General features: G+C 42.0%; 2 protein-coding genes across 2 annotated transcripts; both read left to right on the forward strand.

Annotated features, from left to right (window-relative positions):
• The first annotated feature begins 499 nt into the window (after positions 1-499).
• LOC146671655 (uncharacterized) lies at positions 500-4247 on the forward strand. Its single transcript, XM_085404003.1, has 2 exons — positions 500-564; positions 710-4247. Exon 2 carries the CDS (start codon positions 788-790, stop codon positions 1175-1177), a length of 390 nt encoding a protein of 129 aa, XP_085260129.1. The 5' UTR covers positions 500-564; positions 710-787; the 3' UTR covers positions 1178-4247.
• A 3062-nt stretch (positions 4248-7309) lies between these two features.
• On the forward strand, positions 7310-18308 carry ccnf (cyclin F). Its single transcript, XM_085404004.1, has 17 exons — positions 7310-7577; positions 8411-8565; positions 8674-8780; positions 8865-8932; positions 9056-9252; positions 9519-9572; positions 9919-10023; positions 10248-10325; positions 10775-10929; positions 11287-11451; positions 11546-11669; positions 11779-11959; positions 12117-12204; positions 15433-15532; positions 15660-15793; positions 16320-16498; positions 16683-18308. Exons 1-17 carry the CDS (start codon positions 7565-7567, stop codon positions 17135-17137), a joined length of 2358 nt encoding a protein of 785 aa, XP_085260130.1. The 5' UTR covers positions 7310-7564; the 3' UTR covers positions 17138-18308.
• The last annotated feature ends 7494 nt before the right edge of the window (positions 18309-25802 follow it).

Genomic DNA, 25802 nt, shown 5'->3' on the forward strand with positions numbered 1-25802 from the left:
ATATATATATATATATATATATATATATATAAATTGATGACTGACTCATGTTGACGTGATGGGGATGGAATCACTGTGACTGTGTGATTCCCATGAAGAGATGACACATCTGTAGCGATCTATATGGGGAATGTCCCTTTTCTTTTTTCAGTAAACATAGAGATAAATAAGGATTTCCCATTCGCGTCTAATTTCAAGTCAACACTAGGCTTCTGCGTTCCCATGGGGAACGTTTTATACTGCAGGAAAACAAAGATGCTGCATTTGAGAGGCAGTGATGGGAGCATGAAGAATAGAGAGAGCAGTTAACTCTCCTCCCCTCCCCCTTCCTGTGTTTCGTCAACCCCTGTTCTCCCTACTTCAGTGTTTGATGTCACCAATGAGCTAACGAATCGTAGCACTTGGACTTCCCAGTTTTTCCTCCCTAGCCCCTCCTCTTTCCTTAAGCCTTTATATATATATGCCCCCCTCACTACGTTCTGCAGAGTGTACAATGTGCTACTAGAGAGCCGGCAGACAGTGTACAGAGAAACAGCAAGAGAGGGAGGCAGAGAAGAGGAAAGTGTGAGTGGATTTCAGCTGATTTTAGAAGATTTCATCGGACATGTTCAAGCCATACCTGCTCAAGTCGTTTCTTTGGTCTCATACAGACCTCCTTCTCCTTCCTCTCCTTTTTTCCGCCTCCGTTTGTCTCGTTCTGTCTCTCCAGGCCAGAGCTACCTACAAGTAGGATCCCAGAAGCCAACGCTGCTGATCCTGTCAGGATACGCCAGCCCACACAGTCAGGATGGGCTGTACAACAGGCCATTTGGCTTGCCAACCACAGCCGCAGACCAACTTGGGGCAGGAGGGTCAATCGCTAGAGACTGGTGGGGCCAAAGTGCCCGAGGTGCTCTCCTCTCTGGAGCGTCTATCTCAGGCTACTGGAGGAATGGAGAAGTCCTGGTACCGCTGCATCTTTCCATTTGGAATCATCTCTTTAGTTATCGGTGTAGCAGGAACAGGAGTGACCTACACTTATAATGACCTGCCTCAGACTAAAGTGGTGTCAGTTGTGCTACTCGTCATGGGTATTTTGCTGTTAATGATGGCAACTGCTTGTTGGACTGTCCACAAGAAGAAGAGAAGGAAAAAGAAAGAGGGGGGCTCATTCACGTCTGAGCAGTGTCCCCTGTGAGTGAACACAGGGGTATGATAGAGGAACATGCCTAGAGCTGGGAGCTCAAGGTTTGGCCAGAAATTCTTCACTTCACCTCCCAATGCAACGTCCCTCCATTCTCTGAAGTTACAAAGTTGAATTCAAATCATGTTGGAGATAGCTTGGGTCAAAAGGACAGATAAACGCCGAAGATCTGTTTAGTCTGTGAGGTCTGCATCAGATTTTTTTGGATTGGCAATGAGAGATCACCAGTGCCTCACACGCTCTTTTATCATCAGACAGCAGGTGTCCGGTGTCAAAACAACCTCCGAGGAGATGTGCAAAATATGCATTGGACACTGCATGCATATTTACACACACTAACAGGCCTTTGATGACTTACGCACGAGCAGTTACAGCGGGAGCTCACACAGACACCTAACACGCTATGCAGAGCTGCTGCTGGAGTCAGTGCTGGCGTCACTAGGCACGTCAGTCACAGCATTCCTTGTATCAGGACAGGTGACTCTCCAAGAGGCCACAAACGGGCCAAAGACGGCAACCTGATACCCGGCCGAAAAAGCAACGCACCCACGTCAGCGGCCAACGTCATTCACTCGTCCTGTGACACTACAGCAATGTGTTGGGGGCTTTTTTTTGCGCAATGAGAGATTGGAACTTGAGTCCTGCTGGATCTTACTGGCATCTGTGTGGACGATCAGTTGGAGAGGGTAGAGGACCTGCTGGAGGAGTGCAAAGTGTTTGTGTGTGCTCAAATTAAGATCCAGGTCAACTGAGAGACTTTTGGAATTTGGTCCTCACAATGAAGGAAAAAGAGATTTGCACATATGGCCATGTCCATGGCAAACAAGAAAGCATTTTAAGTAAAGCGACATACCCTGAAAGGCCTTTTGTAGCTTCAGCTTCGCATTACAAAGGACTGGGGACCTAATTATGACTGACTTGATTGCCTTTCTTTTCAATAAGTGAGCATTTACACTCATCCCTATGTCTTTGTGGGACACCTCAACTCCATACAAAGGAGTCCAGGATTATTGAAGGACACTGCCATAGGGGACATGCCACGGCAGGGACACTTTGACTGATCCTGCTCCCCTAGGGCCCCTCCCGTTTGGTGCCTTGAGCAACCACTCATGGAAAAAAGCTCTGCCACATTCCCCCACTCCAAGAGTTACCCCCCTTTGCTTTCTCTCTTTACCCAACAGGACTCTTCAAATCTGTTTCTCATTGTACACTGCCAGCTTCTGACTTAATCACACTCATTTTCCATTGTTGTATAGCCCAGGAGATGTGTGGACAGACTTATTATGCTCAAATTAAGACACACACTTACACGACAACCTCACAGTCCGCAGACATTCATGCAGTCTTTATCTATCTGTGCCAAAGGAATTGGTTGTTTTAATTTTTTCCCCCAGCTGTGGAAAAAATGTTGATTAAAAGTGAGTCGCAAAATCCTGTGTGAAAATAGGATACAAGGCTGTTCTCTAGTGAAAATTGAGTAATAGGTAGGCTCTAAGTGGCTCTGGGGTTTCCTTTTCCTTCACATTTTCTTTTAGGAAGAGTGAGTGAATGTAGCTGCGCTCAGCGCCACATCTGTGAATAGGTGCTTTCTCACAGGATGAGATAAACAATGGCATTTTACTCTGTCTTAATCATTCTCTTTTGTGTGACTGAATGTAACATGAGGTTCAAAACGTAACTCCCGCAGGGAGTAAGTGCAATGTATACAATGTATAGCAATTTCAGAGAAGACAATTTGTCTCCACGCGAAGGACTTTAGTGACACTTCTTTACCTTTGAGAGCTACTATAGATCACTGTTGCATTGATTGTCTCCACTGGTTTAGTCAAGCTTGCTAAGGAAAATGTGTCTGTATACCCAGGGGTAACAGTTAACATCGAATGCCAATCCCACCGAGGACCTTTTGAAGGCCAACTTGCCAAATTCAAGGCTGCATCTGTCATCCTGCCCAACCTCAGTACACTTGCAAAGAGTCGGCCCCTTTTCTTTTGACATGTTTTGCGGCTCAGTGTGCATTTAGATGTTGTCTTGCATGCTAATGAAGGAAGAGAAATATAGTTAGGAGGTAATGGAGAAAAACAAGGAACCTGGGAAGTCATTCCTTTCACTACATGTGGCAGTGAGTAGTTGCCCCAGCAGTTAGATTAGGATCAGCCATCCTGAACAAAGCAGTAATATTGTCGAGGAACATGATGCATTACTGGAATCCATGGCGAGAATTTAAATTGAATAGGAGAGGAATAAGTCTTCTCTGAACCTTAGATCAGTGTGTTTGCAAACACCGGCATACTGCAAGCATTTATAATTTTTTTTAAGGTAAATGTCAAATGCACAAAGCTCATAAAAGTATTTATAGGTGGGCCATTGTTTTAGTATCCTCTGATCAAGACAAGTTAAGATTTACATTACACGGGCTGTCTCGCTTTGCTATCAGATCCGTTCACCCGGATTAGGGTTTGCTCTAACAATGATGGGCATGAGTTGTGGACAGATGTGGTGGACCTGTCACAGATGTGGAAGAGAAGGATGTTTGGTGGCACAGAGAGGAAAAAAAGATGGTTATTCGTCAGTTTACTGTGGGAAACAAAGGATGCCAAAAACAAGATAGGTAACGTGTATACGCTTATACTCTCGCCTCTGTATAGTCCACATTATATATGTAGTACACTTTGGCCGCATTGTTGTTCATTTTAAAGCTATATCGTGCCAGTATATTGACACTAAACAAACAAACAAAAACAAAAAAATGATGGAAGGTGACCAGAAATTGTTTCTTGTTTCTTGGAGATGTGAAGTGATTTCCCTTCTGCCTTCTGAAAGATTAAAGGGAAAACCTACCTCTCTCTGCTGCGGGGAAAAATGTCCCTCTCCCAGAAGACAGCCATGCTGTCAGCCTATGCTTTTTGTCACTCCAGCGAGTGACACAAAATACGTTGGTTTGTGTGCCCACTAATATTTGGTGCTGTATATACAATTATTTTTCTATTTGTACTGTATATTTCTACTCATATGTAAATTTGAATTGTTCATGTAAGCACTGTATTAAACAAATGTCACATAAGCACCTTTGTTTGTGATAGCCTAAAGGTAAAAAGAAAGAACCTTTATGCATTCATTGTATGTCTTTGTACTTGTTTGCTTTGGAAAATAATTTAGAATAGTGTGAACCGTCACACCATTCAACTCTGTCCTGGTCAATCTGGAAGAATCTCTGACAGGGCTAAAAATACAGAAGACAAGTGGAGAGTGGACAGTGGATACAAAGGAGAACAACATTGTTTTGGCTCTATTTCGAACAGTGTGAGCAATAATTACAACCGTCGCTCTGTTTTTTCACAAAACGCAAAACCTGTCTTCAGTTGACAGCCTTCGCTTGAAATTTCGATGCTGTATTTAGACGCGCTGTCATGTGTTGCCCTGCCAGCTAGGATGACTTGTTCAGATACCCGGGGATGAGGAATCTGGTTGTTAAGAAAACAGACTGGCCAACATCAATCAGAATAAATGACACCACCTACTGGCAGTAGAATAAAGTAGGCCAAGTACTCTCACTTGTTATTAAGTCACAGTTCTGCAGGAATTAATTTTATATTTCTGGGTATAAACATATTTCATCAAATTAAATTACAGCTGGTAAAGCGTGGGTGTGGAGGGAACAGTGCTTAGGTCTTGATAAAAGGGTGGGTAGGCCATTGAGGGGCAAAGTACAGACGAGGTGGAAGTGGTCAGCTGGATTGCTAGGGTCAGCACGGATTACAGGAAACCAGACGGAAACAAGTCGTCCGCCTCTTTTTATCCAGAACTTGGCCTCAAACCAAAACATTCAGCACTATTTGGCTCCTTATCAGACTTTGAATTATATAAAACTCAGTTTAATACATACAAAACAGAAAAAAGAAGCAAACAGCACAATTTGACACATTAAAGAGACATCTCGTGTCCCATGACTTTATTTATACTTTATTCAAATTTCGGATCAACACCATCTGTTCAAAAGACAAATCTGGGTGTATTTAATTAGCCAGCGACTAAGGCTGGTTCCACATAATACCTTTGTAGCAGGAGGGAGTTACATTTCAGTTCATCTCCAGATATTATGGGAGCTGTTTTGGAGACAGTTGTAGATGAAATTACACATGCCTGGCCAGACGGTCAGATTAAATCACAAGCAAAATGACATTAAGCTGCAGTCTGTGTGTAGCTATTGCAACAGAAACAAATGTGACGAGAAGACATTGGGCTTAATCACTCAAAGACTTGAGAATACTTTAATAATCCAACAGTGACACAAACTAAATGCTGGTTCTTAGTTTTAGGTATTTCTGTATGGGCATCATCAACACTGGAAATTACAAACAGATAGTAGCAATCTTTTTCTCATCAATAAAGCTTGCAAATTAAGTCACTGAAATGTGAAGTCATCTCCCATTTACTTCCCATATATAAATAAACTTTTTTACTACCAATAAAAATGACAGATCTTGCAGTTTTCTGAGCACACTGAGCTTTAGCTTTAATTATTTTTGTTAAGGTTCAAAGCACCACTGGATCTCCTCTCCCTGGTTACTTTGTGTTTTACTGAGAAAACGGTTAAGATTACTCTGAGTTTCTATGGAAACTGCTGCATCTAGTTGTGGATGTTACAGCCCCTGCCCTCTCTGAGGTCACTCCGCTACAAGATAATTTGATCATCCTGCACCTCCAGTTTTAAATAGCCTAAGAATGAGCAAATGAGCAATTTAAACACTTGTAAGCTCATGATTATAGAAGAAGAATGCCTAGATGTGTTGTCTTAATGCTTTTGTGAATTACATAAAAGTTTCATGTAAACTTATTTAGGCATTTTCCTCTTTTTTTTTTTTTTAAAGGAACCTACTGAGTGTAAGAGGCAATGTTGAGCACTGGCTATTGTTAGTGATGATTAGATTGGATGAGCAGGTGATGTGTGGATCAATAGAGAGCCTGAAAGGAACACATGATTACTCTTGGGAGGTTACGCTGCTCCCTTAAGACCCTTTTCAGAAAGACAAGCAATGAAGAGATACTATTGAACTGAGACAGTATAGCAAATAACAGTGGGGACATAATAATCATAATTACAATCAGGGTGTCATCTAATTAAAGGCAGCTGCTTCAGAAGCTGAACCAGTCGCTAATTTCTTTTAGTTACATCTCTGTTTTAGCAAACAAATATAATCATATTACATATCATATTACAAACTCTCAGTCATTTTAAAACACACATTAAAGCCTGCTTATTCTTGCTGAGCAGGGTATTGCATTTTTTTTTATTACAGTTGGTCTTATTTATGTCTATTGAGATTTATCTCATGATGTTTTATTGAGTTTATTGTGTATATTAGTGTATTTATTAGTGAGCTGGTTTAATGTTAATTATATAATATTTCGCATAACCTATACACCTATATGGACCCATACATTTTGGTCAACTGAGGTTGTTCTAAATGTCCTATAAAAATAAACTTTGATTTGACTTGGCATCTTCTGTCATTTCAAATATTTTACATATCAGGACGTAAAGAAACATCTAGCTTAATGTACACACACACACACACACACACACACACACACACACACACATATATATATATATATATATATATATATATATATATATATATATACATATATATATATATATATATATATATATATATATATATACAACAGAAGATGATTAAAAAGTTACAATGAAGTCCCATGGCTAACAATATGTTTGGGGGATGTCTTTTGACATCCTTCAAAGCTGACGCTACGCACCTGTCCCTTTAAACACCGTACCTTTAAAAAATATTCTCTATCCAACTACATTTCCCACAGTCCACTGTTTAAAGGTTGTTCGGTGGGCATGCTTCTAAATCGGGTCAGCCAATTATATACCTTCACTAACGAGCGCGTACTTCGAAATGTCGTTACGTTCTCCAATGAGCGTTTAATATGTTACAGTTTTATACCGTCTGACCAATCGTCGCGAGCGTTTTTCGCGCTGACCAATCAAATGGCTAAAATGTTAAATAAAGGCATCATCAGTGAGGACCAATCAGATTGAACGTATAGTTTAAACGGTGAGCGCGGGCGGTCCTAGAGAGCATCTTTTGGGGCGGGTCCAATAAGTGAGGACGCGTGCTTGGATTTGAATTCAGGCAATAGCTAACAACTTACGGAGACATTAGTCAACTATCACAGCAAAACAGACACAGGAAACAACACTGTAACACTGCCTATTTCGTTTTCTAGTAATTAGTGTGAGCATTTGAATGTGAGTAACATTAGCCAACATCGTCTCGTATATAAATCGCTACTCAAGAGTTGCATCTACAGTAAGACATCGCTGTTTGAGGAGTGATCCCTGTACTTGCAATGAAAGCAGGCGGTAAGTACTTTTTTCAACTTGTTCTTGATAACACCGATATATGGAAATTACTATAATATGCAACAAGTGTTTGCGGTCTTACTTCAGAGCACTAAAGTTTGACACAGTTAGCATTGGTGATTAGCTGCTGCTCACCACAAACGTTAACTGGTATAGCCTCCGGGAAGTAATGGTAAATCATATTGGCAATATATCTATGCAGGTAAAACGTCTCTTCTTTTAACTTTGTGAGCATTTTGTGGTCATTGAAAAATAAATACTTAGCGTTAGACTAGTTCGAATTTGAAACCTAATTGAAACTCATCGTTACTACTGCCGTGGAACTTACAGGAGGGAAATTTGGGCGCTCATCGACTTTGACTTTCCTCCTTCAGCTGCTCAGTTCACCGCCGTTAGATTTTTAACATCTGCAGAAAAAAAACATTAGCTTTTTATGTGTTTTAATACTTTTAAGGTGATGATCTTTCCATTAATTTAAACATTTTCCCACTCACTCACAGAGAGTTTGAGTAGACCACCCGTAGATGCCTTACGTTAGTAGTTTTGAATGTGGAGCCATGCAACCTTCATCTTGGAGTGCATCACTGTATGTCTAAATCAACTTGACCTGCTTTCAATGAAAGGCAAATATTAGTTTGTCATTAATGTGAGAATTAGTTAGCCAATCTTGCACTTAGGTGTGGAATTTTAAGTGATTTGTGATTTTGATTGTGTACACTTAAAGCATTCCTCCCAGTGCTGTTGCTTGCAGGGTGAATATGGGAAAGATGCTCAAGTATTCAAAACATTTGATGTGTAATATATGCAGTTCCTCTTTGCTTTTTTTCTTTCAGTTGTCCACTGCCGTTGTTCAAAATGCTACTCGGTTCCAGCACGGAAGCGGGTACGTAAGCGATCTTCTGGGATCACCTTGCTGTCTCTTCCTGAGGAGGTTCTTCTCTGTGTGCTCCAGTATCTCTCTGCAGAGGATCTCCTGTCTATCCGAGCTGTGAGTAAAAGTGCACACTCTGACACAGCTAAACTCTTTATTACCTGAGATTTCTCCTCTGCTGGGGTTCTAATTATTTTTATTTATTTGTTTAAATGCCTGTTTCAGGTTCACTCTCAGCTGCGGGACATTGTTGACAACCACTCTAGTGTTTGGGCCAGGGTCAGTTTCAGAGACACGTGGCCATCCCCAAACACATTATGGCTTTTTGAAAGGTACATCACCTACTGTCAAAAGTGTACTTATATATATGTTGTTTGTCAATTTGAGTCTTTACTTTAAATTTTGTCTTCCTTTAGAGCTGCTGACAAAGGGAATTTTGAAGCTGCTGTGAAGCTTGGAATTGCATATTTATACAATGAAGGACGTAAGTTGTTGGTTGGTTCATGTCAGAGATTAAATGGGGAGTCATATATAAACACAGATAACAGAAAACCCTTTAAATAATTGAACTAATTGATTAAAAATGTGCATCCTCTCTCGCCTTCAGCATTGTTAAGTGACGAGGGCCGAGCAGATGTGTGTGGTCGAAAGGCTTCCCACTTCTTTAGCCTCGCAGAGAGCCTGCGCTCCCACACAGCAGATCCCTTCATCTGGGTGTTCATCCGTCCACCGTGGTCGCCCACCGGCAGCTGCTGCAAGGCCGTGGTGTTTGATCACCTCAAGGCTGAGTGCGCTAACAACATGGTAGGCTCAGAGTTCCTGTTTGACCAGCTGGGGTGCAAATTTAATCTCCATTGATGTCTGATTTGGTCTTAAAGTATTAAGTTGGGGTTTCTCTTAAATCATTAATTCAGACAAAATATTACATAAAAATGTAATATTTGGAAGGCTGCCTGAACACCCTGTCCCTAAAGCTTGGCTTCTGTTCTTCTTAGTTGACTATGATTTACAGTGCCATACACTGCATGTGCAAAACTGTTTACCAATCTGCTTTTGTGATTTCTCTGCAGGAGAGGAGGGGTCCCCTGTTGCATTGTTTGGCCAAAGTTTTGCAGCTGTTTGAGGTGAGTGAGACTGTGGGGGGCTGTATCTCAATCCAGGTGTGGTTAGACCAGTTTCTATTACCCCCACCCCTTCACCAAAACCTAAAACTGAGCTGATGTCACAGGGGCTGTTGGACCAGTTGGTCATTAGCACCACAGATGGAATAAGTCCCTGTCATGCAGCTTCTGTTGTCTTACAGGCCTTGTTGTTTCTTCTTACTCACAGCTTCAGTATGCTTTGTTATTTACCAATGTGACAAAGCAGAACTATGTCACGAGCCTTCATATGTTGCAGAGACAGCATACGGCAGACAGTTTACCTTTACTGCTATCATTAACCTTAAGGAACTGTGTTTCATTTGTCCAGGATGATGAGAAGCGTTCAGAAGCCATATCCATGCTGGAGGAGTCGTCACAGGCTGGCTGTCTACAGAGCTCATACCTGATGTGGCAGCACAGCCGTAAGGCAGCTGTGAGTCAGGTTCTCTCATTACCGTGTTTCGAGATTTACTCTCAGAAGCATGCGCCTTTGGTGAAGACAGCTGTTTGTTTGGGATTTATTTCTTATTTACACAGTCAGTCAAACATAACCAGCTAACATAGTAAATGCTTTACAGATTCTAGAAAGATTCTCACGTTGACTCCAATCATGAGCTTACGGTTTTGTTTTCGGTTTTTTTGGTGTATGTGTTTCAGATCGCAGATCCAGGAAGGTACCTGCAGTGTGTGCGAACCCTCAGGGACTATGCTGGGAAAGGATGTTGGGAGGCACAGGTGCGTGATTGAGGACAATTCACCAACTTTCAGTTGGTTTCTTGTGATCGGTTTTCTCTGTCAATCTGTAGCTTTGTTCTCTCTTTGTACTCCCCTGCGGTGATACAAAAAAGCAGCAAATGGCTTTTCTTTTGAAAGCCTTTCAGCTCTCATTTCTAGTTTTTTATTACCCGGGCCTACATTTCTCCAGAGTTGGAGTTGCTTATTGAAATGCTATCAACTAAAGTCAAGAGGGCTTGACAGATGTTGACGTTCTCTCTTTCTTTTTTTTCTTTTTTTTTCGCCCCACTGAATCACAAAAGTATGACTCAGCTAAATCCCAAGGTCTGTAATTATATCAGGAAACTAATACAGTACTAAACTTTGTTGTTGCCTTTCTAGCGTTACATAGCAGCAAGATGTCAAGCCTTCTTGTGTAATTATTTTAGTGCTTTGTCTTCTTCCCCTAGTTGTCCTTGGCCAAAGTGTGCAGCAGTGGCAATCCGCTGGGTTTGGAGTCGAAGGCCTGCTCGGATTTAGTCGCCCAGCTCTTCAGCTCCTGTAATCCAGCATCACGGCCCTCATCTCAGGAAATCTTGAAACAAGGAATCAAGGACAGCATGAGGTAGATCGAACAGAAGCAACGTCATGATTTTACTGTCTCTTGATGAATATCTCTAGTCCCTGTGATGACTCACTGCGTGCTGATTATCCTCCCCTTCTTTAATGACATTAGTAAAGGGATGACACACCCCGGCAATAAAAGTTACCACATCGACTTGAGGTAGATGTGACCGAGTCTGATGCCCTGAGTTAACTTGAATTGTTGTTACCAAGTTTTAGAAACGCCACTTTCTGCTTTCCAAAGCCACCCAGTTTATATTCTTAAAAGGTTTACGATATTGATTATTATTACATGGTTAAAACTTGGCACACTGCCCTGATGCACCTGATTTTAAATTTTTTGTCTGCTTGTCTCCAGGTACATCCTGGTGGACTGGCTTGTGGAGGTGACCACAATGAAGGACTTCACCAGCCAGACGCTGCATGTGACTGTAGGCTGCGTGGACCGTTATTTGACTTTGCGGTCTGTCCCCAAAGCTCGTCTTCAGTTATTAGGAATCGCCTGCATGGTCATCTGCACAAGGTAAGGATGCACACATACCATGGTTTTTGTTCGTTTCTGAATTATTTATTTATCTAAAAGGCAAATGTTTTGTAACTTTTTTTTTCCTTTTCAGATACATCAGCAAAGAAATCCTGACCATACGTGAAGCAGTTTGGTTGACAGACAACACCTACAAATATGAGGACCTGGTTCGAATGATGGGAGAGGTCATCTCTGTGCTGGAGGGAAACATCAGGGTGAATACAACAAGCATCGTTTGTTTAGTGTATTGTTTAGTATTTGGTGCCAGTGAAGTATTTCCCGACCTTCTTTAATGCAAAGACTAATGCTTATGCTTTCTTGCAGAGCCCCACACTGCTGGACTACGGCGAGGTCCTGTTCTCTCTGCTCCCTCTGGAGAGGCGAACCACTCACCTATTTAGCTACATCTGCGAGCTGTCCCTGCTTTACTCTGCTCTAGCCACACCGCCACCTGCTAAACTGGCCTGTGCCGCACTGCTGCTCACACGGGCATTACATCACTATGGTAAACACACTCGCTCATACACACTCGTACAACGTTCCAGCCTTTTAACAACAGGCTGTAACTCAAGAGTCTTTTCAAACAAGCAGAATGTACAGGTTTAGTTTCGTGTTAAGTTTACCTTCATCTTAAATTATGTCTGTGTTCTTCCTCTCTGCAGCTCCTCTTTGGCCCACCTTGTTGGCAGATTACACAGGCTTTTCCAAGCAAGACATTATTCCCCTTTCAGTGCTGCTCTATGTCAAATGGTACGTTTCTGCGTGTGTGCGTGCGTGTGTGTGTGTGTGTGTGTGTGTGTACGCAAAACTAAACTCCCTCACATCACGCCATGTTAGATTCACAGAGTGTGACATCAAATGACATCAGAGCAGCCGTGACTTGCACATCTTAAATGCTTCAGATCATAAGCTGCAAGTGTAATAAGAAATATAAAATGGGCATATCTATTTTGTGCTGTTTGCTTTACCCTACTGTATTTGATTAGTCGTTACTTAGCGCAGATCCTACTAAACCCTGGGTTATACTTGGTTACGGACACGGACAACTGGAGACCCAACATGAGAGTTATCATTCCTGTTATACTTCTTTGAAGCCTTGGACCCTCCACATTCCAGGAACCCAAGAGAACTCGTGCACATTGAAATTATAAAACCAGATTAAGTCTTAGCATTATCTAGTATCCATGTAATTGGAACTACAGATGTAACTGCATAAACTTTACTGGTTCACCCCACCGACACAGGAGCAATCTGCTTAAAGCCTTGATTATACTTTGCACGTCTGAGTCAGCTCGGTCTTTGCATTACAGAGACTTAGCAGTACAATGCACTTAACCCCATGTGTACCAGAGTAGGTGGACAAAGTAGTACAACAGGAATGATTACTTAGCCATCGTGTCTCCAGCTCAATAAACAATAAAAAAACATGGACGTAGCTTCCACGTCAGAAAAATGAAACCAATGTAGAAATGCCTTAAACTTGCATTCTGCTTGAAGGCCACCAGATGGTGATAGCTGAAGTTGCAGAAAGACTTTCGATCCAATAAAGTCTAGAAAAACAGCTTTCTGATTTGACCTCTGTAAACAAGTCTGATGGACTCAGTCATACATTTTGGGATAATATTAAATTTAAAAAAAAAGGAAGTTTTTTTTTTGTAAATCTTGGTCATACCATCTTTCATAATCGAGGATTATTTATGGCGTGAAACTGTACACTCATTGGCTAATGAGGTTTCAACAACAAGTCATCAGCCAATAGATGCACAGTTTATGCTTCACAGACAGTTTATACTCACCTTTGGGCTTCAAAACGGGACTTCGGAAATCAACGAGTAACATCACAATAGCTATGTTCATGTTATATACTGTCTATGCGCCACCTGTCTGCATAGACAGCATAATCATGGTTTTAGTATGCAGAAATTGCTAAAATTCCAAAAATTGTGCACTTAAAATGTAAATAAACAGAATGCAATTATTTTCAAATCAAATAAACCCATATTTTATTCAGAATAGATCACAGAAAAGAGGGAGCGTAATTTTAATGGAAATATTAGCTCATTTTGAATTTGGCAGCAACATGGCGCAAAAAAGTTTGGATGTAGGGCAACAAACGGCTTGGAGATTAAAGTAGTACTTAAAAGAAACATTTTACAATTAAATATGCTAATTGGCATCTGGACAGTAATATGACTGGGTTTGAGAAGGGGGAGTCTTTGAGAGACAGTTTCTCATGAGTAAAGATGAGCAGAGGTTCATCAGTTTAACATTGTGGAGACTTCAAAAATATCTCACCATGTACATCATAATCCATATAATCATCCAATATCAAAACATCCTGAGAATCTGGAGAAATCTCTGTGCACACGGGATCTTTCTTCTTTATTTTCTTCCTTTTTTTTTTTCTTTTTTTTTTTTTTTTAAATGGCTTTGAGGTTTTCACATCATTGCATTTAGGAATGAATGCATTTCTAAATGCATCATACTCTTACTCGCAAAAAACTGAAGCACAAATTTCTTGCTTGGCCTGTTTTTAAATAGTGAGCCATATTCTTAGTCAGTTAGTTCTATTAAAATGCTCTTTTTGGAGCACAGTCCAGAAGTCCAGTTAATAGATGCAGTTTGTGGAGGTGAAGCCTAGTATAACAAATGCTGCTGCTATGCCTCAAACTCCAGCATGGAGGATGGGTTTGTTTTTTTTTTTCTTTCTTTTGTTTTTTTCTTTAATAAATCTCCCCACAGTAGGGTTGTGATGAAGGAAGAAACTATCCATAGAGGCCATAACAGTTTGTAGCGGGCAGTAAATCTGCTTTTAAACTTTAAAATGTGATATTTTAACAAGAGCAGCCTGTGGGAAATGACTTGTTTTTTGGAGTCATACTTAAGTGGCAATTAGAAGGATTGCAGTTTTTGGCACTTCTTTATTGGCTTGACTTTTCAGCCCTGGAGGCTGCGTCTTGCTTGTAGCTTGTTGTTAATTACAGGTTGTTCGGCTGAGGGACTTATAACTCTTTATGTACTTAAGAAATTGTTATGGTAAAGCAAGAAGCAACGCTAAGTCAAGAAAAACGGGGGGGGGGGGTGGAATCAGCATTGGCAAAGTAAGGAGTGGGCTAATGGGCTGACTGAAAGCAGATGACAAAAACTTCCTGTTTTGTCTTTGGGTTATTCTTTATCAATGCGTTTGTTTTTTTTTTTTTTTGTTTCCCAGCTGTCACTTATGATAATTGGTGGTTTCGTTGTTACAGTTCGTCCATGTTCGGAGAAAAGAGATTTACCTGCATTCACCTAAACCCTGCTCAAACGTGATTGGTCGATGGAACTCCAAAACTACAAGCAGACTGTAAAATTGCTATTGACGTGCTCCCATGGCCAATAATCTCACCAGTTTCTCTCCTATTATTGGATCTCACAAATTAATAAAGCAAATGCCTGTTCAGCTGTTTATTTACAGCTCAGCAGTTTTACAGAACCTACATTGGAGAAGATGAGCCAAAAATGTATTTCCCTGTTGCCTCACTGTGCTTTCCTCGATTGGAAGATAACAAGAATTGATTGATGACTCTGGCCAAAGAAAGTGATTGGCCGTGAGGGTTTTAAAGCAAAACCAAAGTGGAGAGAGTGCCAGAGTCTTATAGACAGAGGGAAGCATTTGGACTATTGGTGTGGAGGTGGTTGGATGTGTGTGTGTGGTTGGATGTGTGTGTGTGTGTGGGTGTGTGGGTGTGTGTGTGTGTGTGTGTGTGTGTGTGTGTGTGTGTGTGGGTGACCAGTGAATCAGCAACTGAGTCACAGAAACGTGCCTCGGGGTGAGTCTCTTTGATAGGTGAGCATCGTATCAACAAACTGTAATTCGCAAATGGACAAGTAACAAGATTTGTCCCCAAGAGATGATTGAAGTGTTGCTGCAAGTAAACTGGATCATACTCAGGTCTTGTTTTTTTTCCCCTCTGCTTCCCCCTCCCTGTCTGTCTTCAGTTTCAGTCAAGATGTTCCCAAAGATTACAGGCACGTCTCTCTCACTGGTGTCAAGCAACGGTTTGAAGACGAGGCCTACCACCACATCAGTAAAGATAAGGTACTGCGCTAGTATTATTATTATTAATTGTCTTAATTTTATAAAAAAGGGTTAGGCATGGTTAAGGCATATCTTGCCGTGGTTTTTCTGAATGAAATTTTTTCCTCCCCTTCATGGTTTCAACAAGGTGATGGATTTTAAAGAGCTCTGCCAGATCCTGGAGATTCCTGAGGTGGTGCCTCAGATGGAGCCTCCCAGTCCCACTGGTCAGCCAGCGGACATCCATACCTTCCTGGCCTCTCCATCAAGCGATAGCAAGAAGTAAGCAGGGTCTGAATGTGTAGAGACACATCATTAGCTCACATAATTGTGAGTAATGTGGCATTTATTTTCTCTTTCTATGACTGTGAAAATCGGTATTAATTGGCCACTCAGTAAAAACATTTGCTGCGCAATGTACCCTGTGCGAGCAATCAAATGATTTTAGATAAGTGTACTGACTACATCAACAAAGACCAGGGAACAGTTCCTATTAAAGCTCCAGTATGTAACATGATGTGGCATGTGTAGCACCCAGTTTTGCATCATGTGCAGGATGTATATAGAAAATCAATACAAGCTTAGTAGAGTGCTGGTGTGATGGGATTTAGGACATGCGGAGAATTGAGACACACCCCGCCTCTTTCCTTGCTCATTTAGCAGCTCTTATCGTGGCTGAGTCACCTGTGTGCTGTGGCGAACTGACTCGTGAAGCATCTTGACCAGAAGGTGTTTGTTTTTGTGCCATCTGCGAGAAGTTCCCGTGACTCACAGCAACCCCTCTGCTTGTCCCACTGTTTTTCCGAAGGAGACGCGATGACAGCATGCAGGCGCACCGAGGCAGCTTTGTGGCCACGCCCACTGCAGAACTATCAAATCAGGAGGAGAAGCTGCTGGGCGACATCCTGGATTGGAGCCTGGACACTTCCTGCTCGGGTTATGAGGGGGACAGGGAGGAAGAAAGCGAGGGAGAGAGAGAGGATGACTGTGAGTATGAGGGAGGGGTAGGGCACGCTTAATGCAGTGCTGATTACCAGCAGGCTCAAATTCTTTAATGCATTTAAATGAGCTAAACTATATGAACAGGAGAATAATGCCTGAGTTCATCTTGAGTAAGACATAATTTAAATGGAGATGACTAAGCAGCACTTTTCTTTTTTTCCCCCAATAGGTTCCATGATATCCATCAAGCTGGATCCGCTTACTGATGCAGGCGAAAGGGGGGAGCACTGCCGAGCTCTATCCAGCGATGAGGACAGCTTCTGTGAAGCAAGGAGGGAGGTGAACAAGGATTCCCAAGGCCAAGAGCCCGTTTCCCTCTCTAAAGACCTTCACAGTTCAGGATATTCCTCAGTCCAGAGTGTAAGCCCCTCATCTACATGCTCCTCCTCCTCCTACTCATCGTCTCTCAGGGCTTGCACATTCAAGACCTTTACCACTTCTCTGGGTGCTGCTTCTTCCAATGCCCAGCCAGGCTTCCGCCTCTTAGTTCCCATGCAGAGGCCTCGGGGCACATCTAGCAAACAAGTAAAAAGGAAGAACACAGCGGCTCACAGTGGATGCGAGGTGGAGAGAGAAGAGGAGGAAGAAGAGTATTCTGCCAGTGCAGGGTTTCTGAGCCTATAGACCATGGTTATTTTGATGGCCTCAGACTTTTCACACTTTAAGAAAACACACACACACACAAAAAAAAAATTAAATTCCAGCACTTTTCAATATTGCAGGCTGACTCATGTCAGTCTGCACTGGTCTGTCAATCACCACAAGATCTAGAGACTTGGCTCAAGGAGAAGTAAGGGAAAGACGAACGTCTGTATATGAATAGAATAGAAACATGCCTTCTATTGTGTTACATTTCATTTACATGTTTACAGGCTTGCAGCAATTAAATACCTCCAGTAAAGAGACTCACACTCAGCTCTGATACCACTGGAAAATAACTTGCCTTTCCTCAGGACCCTGGTACAATGGTTGCCATTTCAGCTATTTTTACAGTCTCCTACAACGACCTATCTCAGATCACGCTGGATAGTTGTAAAAAGTGAAACCTCATGGATATGTTTTGTTTTTTGGGGGGGTGTATTGTTTTGGTTGCTGATATGCACTGTCTGTACAAGAAGTAAGCTTGTATTTTGGTGAATTTCATACATAGGTGACCACTGTCATCTACTTAATGGATCGTCAATGATTGTTTGCCTTCACGTTCACTTTTGTTCTTTGCCAAAGGTACTGTGGTGGTGTCTGTTTTACTCGTTTCAGGGGCATCTACCTTCAGAGAAGCAGAGCTGTGAAATGACTCATTTGGTGAACTGCATCCTCTGTAGTCTTGTAACTATACACCAGTTGTGCTGTGTATAAATTTTTATTCTGTTTTAATGTTTTGATCAGTGTTAAGACCTGTAACACACTAATCACATCAGGTGGTAAATGTTGGGTTTTTCATACACTATACATTTGTGAAGTTTTGCCAATGACCAAGAACCACCAGCCGAACAACTATTGTGCAAATGTTTGGTGTTGTGTGGTTGTAACTTATTTTTGCGCAGACCTGACACAGCACCCAGCGCAACACAGAACTCTAAGATGATGTGAAAAAGTGCTTTACTCACTTTTCTTTCTTTCTCCATCTGTATAAGGTCTAGCACTTTAATTATCACAGAAGGGAGGGTGGTTCAATCAATGTAACAACTTTCCACGCTTGAACAATCAGTACTAAAGTGGTTTTTAATGCATTAGTGTTTCTGTCGTTGACGCAAATGGAAGTTGTTTTTTTTGTTTTTTTGTTGTTGTTTTTTTTACACTAAACAAGTTTTTGTTTTTTGTCTTTTCTTTCTGGGGTTTTCACTGAATTTCATCCCACATTCAGGAGGACCAGTACATGATGTTGAAAGGATTGTGACTGACTGTAAATGCATTTTAAACTGTTACTTCAGACTGGTTATAGCCTGTGTTGTTTTTTTGTTGGTTTTTTTTTAATGTACATAGTGTTTTTATGTATAAATGAGAAAAAAGAACAAAGAAAATGCCACTACTTGAAATTTTATTTGCTTCATTCCAAAAAAGGCAGTTTTCTTTGTGAAATTGTTTTTAGTGTGTTCTCAGTAGACATTTGATGTGAATATGTACTACTTTTTTTTTTTTTTTTTTACTATTTTTTTTTTCTGTTTTTCAAATAAATCAAGACATCATGGCGCGTCTAAGTGTCACCTTTGAAGCACTGCACATTTGCACAGTAAAATCTTATTTCACATTATCTAGATCTGGGTTGGTTCTGCATTCTTTCCCACTCCAGCTCCCAGCAAAAAAGATGGTAGATAACAGTGTAATAAGGCTTGTATCGTTCTAAGTCTAGGTGCGCATTGAACGCAAAAGAAATTGGCCCCCACTCACACACTACTCAAGAAAGAAAAAACAGGATCACCCTTTAAAGTGCCGTTTATTTGCTTCAGCAGTGAGCAATGCCAAAAGAATATACAAAACTCCCTAAAGGTTCCTATGCTTCCCTATACAAAAGAAATCAAACCAAAAGACAGTTCACTTACCTAACATTCTAAAAGAAAAACAGGAGAAAACTGAATCAACAAAAAATGGCTTCTCACGCCTAGCAGGCTGCTGCAGTGAACAATATATACACAGTGGAAAAAAAGGTACACAAATGCTTCTTTACAAATTTATTTACAAGATCAAAGCTCTAACGCCAGACACACACACGAGGTTAAACTTGCGAGTCAATTGGTAAAAACACTTTATGTAACAACAAATCAAAAACACAGGCTCTTTGTTGGGGTGGTGGAGGCTAGGAGAGAGGGGTCAGGTGGTTGTCATCTGGTGGTTAAATACTGGAGGTGATCAACCAATTGTCCAATCCCAGGGCAGGAACAACCTCCACCCAACAACTCAGCAGGCACGCCCAGGTGTCCACCCCCATGAAAGAAAAGGAAAAAACTCACAGCCATCCTCTTTTGGGAATAGTCACACATAAAACAAACACTGATAACACTGAATCATAACAGGCTGTACATCAGAAAGAATTTAAGGAAAAAACATTGGTGCAGCCCACTTAGTAATGGAGCCAAGGATGCTTGTGCTCATGATTATTTTTTATGCCCCTTTTCTTGTGATGAGGTAATTATTATATTTATCATAGCTGTTTTTTGAAAGCTCCTAAGGTGTAAACTACAGGTGATCTAAGAAGAACTTCAATTATTACTAAAAGTTGAGTTGTCAAGATTATTTGTAAATTGGAGTTCTTTTAAGGTAGGATTCAAAATGTAATGCAAAGTATTTACATGTCTCGGCTATTAAATAGTGCAGCTATTTTCTCTGCAGCACAATTACCCATTGCATGGTATGGTCTCAAACACAAAGAGTGAAATGTTACAATTAACCCCATAGTCTGGGTTAGTTGTAACATATCCTGGGGTGAAATGTAACACAATGAAATAAGGGTACTAACAAAACATTAACATGTAATCTTTGTTTATTCAACACATGAATGCACTTAGAGCCATTTATGTAGCTCTGTGTGTGTGTGACAGAATGCAGAAATTTAGCTTTTGAACATATTCCAACTGCCCAAAAAAGACAAGTTATGGAATTTTCTGCAACTGAATATTTCATTAATTTTGGTTGGTCTTCCTTGAGTTTGGCCTCATTGGCTAAGTTGGCATTATAACCTACAACTCGTGCACCAATTTTGAACATAACAATGAAGCTGAAAAAATGTAGTTATTCACCAGCATCGCAATTCCATTACTTTTTATCATGGCTTACCTTGGTGTGGTTTGCAAAGTGCTTCAGAAAGATGAGGAAATCTGTTTCTTACACCCATCCTGACTTATTTCCACTACCAGTACTTCCTACTGGTCCATCTCTGACACAGTGGTCTGCATAATGTATGTGTGGGAACACAAACAGTGGAGGAATTGTGTTGTCAATGGCATTAACCGCATATACAAAAGCGACCAGTGAACCTCTCTCTGCTGATGTCACTGCCCCAACTTGTTTAATACAAGTTAAAGTAATAGTGTGGTAAGTTGTAACATCTGCATTATTGTTACAAATAACCCAGACTGTTGCTGTTACAACTGACCCAGACTCCTATAGCCATGAACTAGCTAACATTACAGCCAACGGCTAAAACATTAGCACTGAAGACCTACACAGAATATATCCCCATAGACATACAAATAACACAATTTAAGTTTGATGAGTTTAACTGAAAAGCAAATAATGCTATTAGAAATTGAAATAAAGTAGAAAAACTTACTTTTTGGCATACAAATTACTTTTTTTCGTGTTAAATTGTCTGTGTTTGACAAAATGTGCTGATTTTTCACATGTGATAGCAGAACTGAATTGGGCATGCACAGGATGAGTCACATCATTTGAAACTTAGCCCTGATTGGAGAAATTGGAAGTGTTACAACTAGAGATGGCACGATACCACTTTTTTATGTCCGATACCGATACCGATATCATAAATTTGGATATCTGCGATACCGATATGAATCTGATATAGTGTTTTTTAATCAACAAAACTGTTTTTTTTAAATATCGTGCTGCATTTTGTATAAGTTCATACTCAAGTTTAAAACAACAACTACACTAAAGCTATTCTGTTATACCTGTATGCAAAAAAAATATTTCATAGTTCAGCAATACTGATCAATCTAATAAACTTAAACCTACACCATCCTCCCTATTCTGGTATTTTAAAGATCAAATCACTTTTATTGTCACATCACATGTGCAGGTACATTGGTACAGCACATGTGAGTGAAATTCTTGTGTGTGAGCTTCACAAGCAACAGAGTTGTGCAAAATACAATAATGTAAACAAGCAAAATACAAGAATGGCTACATCTGAAACTAATAAATATATGTACAATATATAATAGTATATGCATTTCTGGATGTGTATACTAAATATTTTTCTACGTGTGTGTGTGTGTGTGTGTACACATATTTTACAAATTAAATAGAGTAAACAATAAATAAAATATATAAAAATATACAGAGTTGAGACATGTGCAAAACAGTGGCATTACTGTACAGTATGGAGTGCATAATGTTAAAGTTCCAGTAGTGAAGCTGAGGTGTCTATGACGTGTTCATCAGTCTGATGGCCTGATGGAAGAAGCTGTCTCTCAGTCTGCTGGTACAGGACCGGATGCTGCAGAACCTCCTTCCTGATGGAAGCAGTCTGAACAGTTTATGGCTGGGGTGATTGGAGTCCTTGATGATCCTCCCCGCTTTCCTCAGGCAGCGCTTCCTGTAGATGTCTTGGAGGGAGGGAAGCTCACCTCCAATTATCCGTTCAGAGCACCGCACTACTCGCTGGAGAGCTTTGCAGTTGTAGGCGGTGCTGTTGCCATACCAGGTGGTGATGCATCCAGTGAGGATGCTCTCAATGGCACAGTAATAGAAGGTCCTGAGGATGCGGGGGCTCATGCCGAATCTTTTCAGTCTCCTGAGAAAGAAGAGGCGCTGCTGCGCCTTCTTCACTGTTTTGTTTGTGTGTACTGACCACGTAAGATCCTCAGCCAGATGTACGCCAAGGAACCGGAAGCTGCTCACTCTCTCCACAGCAGCGCCGTTGATGGTGATGGGGGTGTGTACTTCTCTGCACCTCCGGAAGTCCACTATCAACTCCTTTGTCTTTGCGACGTTGAGGGTGAGATGGTTGTCTTGACACCAGTGGGACAGGGCGCTGACCTCCTCCCTGTAAGCCGTCTCATCACCGTTGGTGATAAGACCCACCACTGTAGTGTCGTCCGCAAACTTCACAATGATGTTGGAGTTGTTAGTGGCTGTGCAGTCGTAGGTGTAGAGTGAGTACAGGAGAGGGCTCAGTACACATCCCTGTGGAGCACCAGTGTTCAGTGTGATGGGGGATGAGGTGATGCTGCCCAGTCTGACCACTTGGCGTCTGTCAGACAGGAAGCTAAGGATCCAGCTGCAGAGGGAGCTGCTCAGTCCTAGATCCTGGAGTTTCCTGTCCAGCTTCGAGGGAACGATGTTATTGAATGCTGAGCTGTAATCTACAAACAGCATTCTCACATACGTGTCTCTCTTCTCCAGGTGTGACAGGGCAGTATGTAGTGTCAGGGCTATGGCATCATCAGTGGACCTGTTGTGGCGGTATGCGAACTGTAGAGGGTCCAGTGAGTCGGGTAGTGCAGAGCAGATGAAGTCCCTGACCAGCTTCTCGAAGCATTTGCTTACGATGGGGGTCAGGGCTACAGGTCGCCAGTCGTTCAATGAGGAGATGGTGGAGGATTTGGGTACAGGGACGATGGTGGCCATTTTGAAGCAGGCTGGGACTACAGACAGAGAGAGGGAAAGGTTGAAGATGTGCGTGAACACTCCAGCCAGCTGAGCCGCGCATGACCTGAGGACGCGGCCGGGAATCCCGTCCGGACCAGTAGCTTTGCGTGCGTTCACCTTCCTGAAGCACTTCCGCACATCCTCCTCAGACACAGTGTGCGCACTGACGTCATCCGCGGTGCGCACACTGTCCGGTCTCATGGTGTTCGCTGTGTCGAATCTACCGTAGAATACGTTTAGATCCTCACACAGAGAGGCTGTGGTCTGCGGTGTGCTGGTTTTCCCTCTAAAGTCTGTCGGGGTTGTCAAACTGTTGCTCCACCCTGTCCCTGTACTCACGTTTGGCTGCTTTGATCGTCTTCCGGAGTTGGTAATGTGCGTGTTTGTAGTCCGATGTGTTCGCGGAGGCAAAGGCGGTGCTCCGTGCCGCCAGTGCCGCGCGAACATCTCCGTTAATCCAGGGTTTTTGATTTGGGAAGGATTTAACTGTTCTGGATGGGACGACATCTTCCACGCATTTCCTGATAAATCCGCAGACTGAGTCTGTGTACTCATCAATGTCCCTAGCAGCCACGTGAAACATTTCCCAGTCCGCGTGATCAAAACAGTCCCGCAGCGCAGACTCCGATTGGTCCGTCCAACAGTGCACCGCCCTCCGGGTTGGAGCTTCCTGTTTCAGCTTCTGCCTGTAGGCGGGCAGGAGCAGGATGGAGCAGTGATCTGATTGGCCGAATGGGGCGTGGGGGAGGGCTTTGTACGCATCCCGGAAAGAGGTGTAGCAGTGGTCGAGTAGCCGGTCTCCACGAGTGTTAAAATGGATGTGTTGGTGGAGTTTGGGTGAGACTTTCTTCAGGTTTCCCTTATTAAAGTCTCCGGCTGTGATAAACGCTGCCTCTGGGTGTGCGGTTTCCTCGCTGCTGATCGCGCTGTACAGTTCCCTGAGTGCTCGGTCAGTGTCGGCTTGTGGGGGAATGTAAACAGCCATAATAATCACTGCTGTAAATTCCCTCGGTAGCCAGAATGGCCGGCACTTAATCATCAGGTACTCCAGGTCCGGTGAGCAGAAGGATTTGACTGGGTGCACGTTCACATAATCACACCAGCTGTTGTTGATCATGAAACACACACCACCGCCTCTGCTTTTCCCAGTAAGATCCTGTGACCTGTCCGCGCGATGCACGGAGAACCCCGGTAGTTGTATTGCGGAGTCCGGTACCTTGTCCGATAGCCAGGTTTCTGTGAGGCAGATCACGCAGCAGTCCCGCATCTCTCGCTGGAATGAGATCCGTGCCCGAAGCTCGCACAGCTTGTTCTCCAGAGACTGCACATTAGCCAGTAATAAACTGGGTAACGGTGGTCTGTTAGTGCGCCGTCTCAGTCGAACCAGAACGCCAGATCTTCTCCCTCTGCGTCGGCGTTTGCGGCCTCCAGGGCCAGAGAACAAAGGCGTCTCAGGTGAGATGAATGGGGGGTCTGCAAACGGAGCGTCCGTGTTGCAAAACTTGAACTCCGGAAAGTTATAAGAAAGACCGTCTTTTATGTCCAGTAAGGTTTGTCGGTCGTACACAAGGAGACAAGTGCTGCTCGTGAAAAAATAAAGGAAAAGTAAAATTAAACACAGAAAAAAGCTGTTGCTTGGGGGAGCTCGCGACGAGGCTGCCATACTCGGCGCCATCTTGTTAAAGAGTACTTAGCGTAAATATTAAGCAACCTAACTAATAGGGTTCCAACTCCCAGCATCAACAAAAATAAATAAATAAAAAATAGGGAACCACCCCTCACGCTCCACCTCATGATGCTTAATCGACGTAATCAACCTTAATTTGATGCAGTGTGAAAAAAAATGCACAGAAATCAATTATTTTTCAAGAAATATTAAATAGATTCAACATCTTTCTTCAACAAAATTGCAGACTGCACAGATGGTACCTTCCCAAAGGAAAAAGTACTATAGCTTACTAGGGTATTTAAATTAGACTTAATAGTTACTATATACAGTAATTGACTTCTATTCATTTTACATCAAATTAAAACTTTGGGTGTCAGATAATTATTTATTAAAAGCTTGACATTTTAAATGAGAATAAGAAAGAAAAGTATGTCTTTGTGCCCCCCTTTTCCCTGTTAATGCCCTATCGGCCCCCCTGGCTAAACTTTGCTAGATCCGCCCCTGCACAGTGACCAGCGTCAGCTCCTGGTGTAGAAAGTAATATTAAATAAATTCTAACAACAGCTGATCAAGCTTAAACGTGCTGCTGTTGTTCAGCCGCTGGTTTCCTCTTTCTGGTGCAAAGTGGGCCAAAAACAAACAAGAGAGATGGACTCACGACAGAAAAGCCGATCAGCTGATCGTTAAGCAGTTTCATGATTGAAGTAGCAGCAAGAAGAGGCAGTCGCTCCATATATCGCTTGTTAAGCTTAACGCAGGAATGCTTTACAAACATTCAGAGATGGACTTACACACTTGCTTTACTTCTCTCGGGGATAACTTTGTTGGAGATGAAATGCCGGGTAGCTAGCGAAGCTCCAAATGCTATCCAGACCACCAACAGGTCCCGCATGCCACAGCGCTCTATCACGTGATGCATACTGCTCCGACGTGCTAACGTTCTGAGGTGAGTTACGGCGTGTTGCAAGTTTTGTGAGGTGCTTTCGTGATATTTAATGGATCGGATTACATTTTTTATTTTTCTCCGATATCCGATCCAGTAATTTAGGTCAGTATCGGACCGATACCGATACGTAATATCTGATCGGTCCATCTCTAGTTACAACTGACCCACATTACAACTATCCCCGGTCTCCCCCCCCCCCACACACACACACACACACACACATATATATATATATATATATATACATATATATATATATATATATATATATATATATATATATATATATATATATATATATATATATATATATATATATATATATACATATATATATATATATATAT

This window comes from Rhamphochromis longiceps, linkage group LG4, assembly GCF_057381845.1.
Source record: "Rhamphochromis longiceps isolate RC_006_pf linkage group LG4, R_longiceps_female_GT1.1, whole genome shotgun sequence".
Classification (NCBI taxonomy): Eukaryota; Metazoa; Chordata; class Actinopteri; order Cichliformes; family Cichlidae; genus Rhamphochromis; species Rhamphochromis longiceps.

Coding starts and splice junctions, on each gene's coding strand:
- LOC146671655 (XM_085404003.1), top strand. CDS start 788: ATGGGCTGTACAACAGGCCATTTGGCTTGCCAACCACAGCCGCAGACC.
- ccnf (XM_085404004.1), top strand. Junction 8,566..8,673: donor ATCTCCTGTCTATCCGAGCT/GTGAGTAAAAGT, acceptor TGCCTGTTTCAG/GTTCACTCTCAGCTGCGGGA. Junction 11,670..11,778: donor TGCTGGAGGGAAACATCAGG/GTGAATACAACA, acceptor GCTTTCTTGCAG/AGCCCCACACTGCTGGACTA.